Raw genomic sequence first — 1,314 nt, forward strand, 5'->3', positions numbered from 1 at the left:
TTGTAACTGCTCCTCTACTGTCTCAGATCCCTGCAGCTGCCTTCTCTCCTCTAAACACTCAAGGCGTTCAACTTCCTGTTCAGGACACAGCTCCCCCCAAGCATCCTCCTCATCTACACCATGCTGCTCTGCAATCTCCTGCGCACGCTCTAAATCTGGATTATCTACATCAAACACAGCTCTATTATCCTTCACCACGTCCTTAACCGCATGTACTGACCCGTCACTAAATGTCACACTTCCGTCCTCATGGAACTGTTCAAACAGCTCAAAGCCTTCAGGTTTGAGGTCTGAGTCAGTTCTATATGGAAGGAACAACTGCAGCAAACTCTGAAAATGCAACTCTGGATGTTTTTCCAAACTAACGCGCATGTACCGAACAACCGCAAACTGAGTACGTGTTCTCTTCAAAATGAAGCCCAAATCATTTTTCAATCCAATCATGTCCGCAGACTTTTCGTTTTTGGAAAGAACGCGATACTCCGACGCAAATGTCGCCATACACATATTTTCAAACACATCACCGTCGGGCCTGTTCCTATATCTATCCACGAAGCTCGTCATCCACATATCTTCTGTGCTAAGATCGTGTGCAGATGCTCTCTGCCTCAAAACACTGAGGGGTAAACTCGTCTTCACTATATTATTCCCTGTCGGCACAAACACAACCTTCCTAGAGCACTCCTTCAAATGCAAGTTCGTTAACCTATACACTGCCTCCTGAGCACTAACGTCCCTATTATGCAAATACACACTACCCAACTTCTTCAACGCGTCTTTAGCTGAGACATTTGCTTGGTTTTTGGCTTCTTTTTGGGCATTACTCAATAACAGGCCAATTTCTCTCTCTGTTTTTGTAATATACGATATTATATACACAACAACTGCATACGCATCAGTTACAAAGCTCACATCAATATTAGCGTTCCAACACTTCAACAACTGCTTGCTATACTGATTGACCCAAACTTCATTTACTCCTCTCTTACAAACTAACTTGGTCTTCTTTTGCATTTTCCTATATGCCATTTCAAAAATCTCCTGATTAATGCCCACACTCATAAATAACTCCTCTACACTACCAAACGACTCACTTTCCACTGCTTTCTTAACGGATTCCAATATGGACTTCGCAATCTCTGCTCTCATCTTGTTACTCCTGTCAAAACACCTACAGACTGGTTTGTCTTCTGACTGAGAATCCTCCCCTGTCTTCTCTGCCTCCTTCTTGTCACATGTGCATTTTATTTCTTCTATTTTACAAATAAATGTACGCTCAAACACAGGTTTTGGGAAATTGAAACGACATACAGT

At 42.6% G+C, this 1,314-nt stretch overlaps 1 protein-coding gene across 1 annotated transcript; it reads right to left on the reverse strand.

Annotated features, from left to right (window-relative positions):
- Positions 1-7: 7 nt before the first annotated feature.
- LOC126387175 (uncharacterized) lies at positions 8-1,193 on the reverse strand (the record flags this gene model as incomplete). The annotated part of the gene is made up of 1 exon (XM_050039724.1): positions 8-1,193. A coding segment is annotated over exon 1 (1,142 nt), but the record flags the coding sequence as incomplete, so codon positions are not given.
- Positions 1,194-1,314: the final 121 nt, after the last annotated feature.

The sequence above is a fragment of the Epinephelus moara genome, unplaced genomic scaffold (genome assembly GCF_006386435.1).
Source record: "Epinephelus moara isolate mb unplaced genomic scaffold, YSFRI_EMoa_1.0 scaffold2598, whole genome shotgun sequence".
Classification (NCBI taxonomy): Eukaryota; Metazoa; Chordata; class Actinopteri; order Perciformes; family Serranidae; genus Epinephelus; species Epinephelus moara.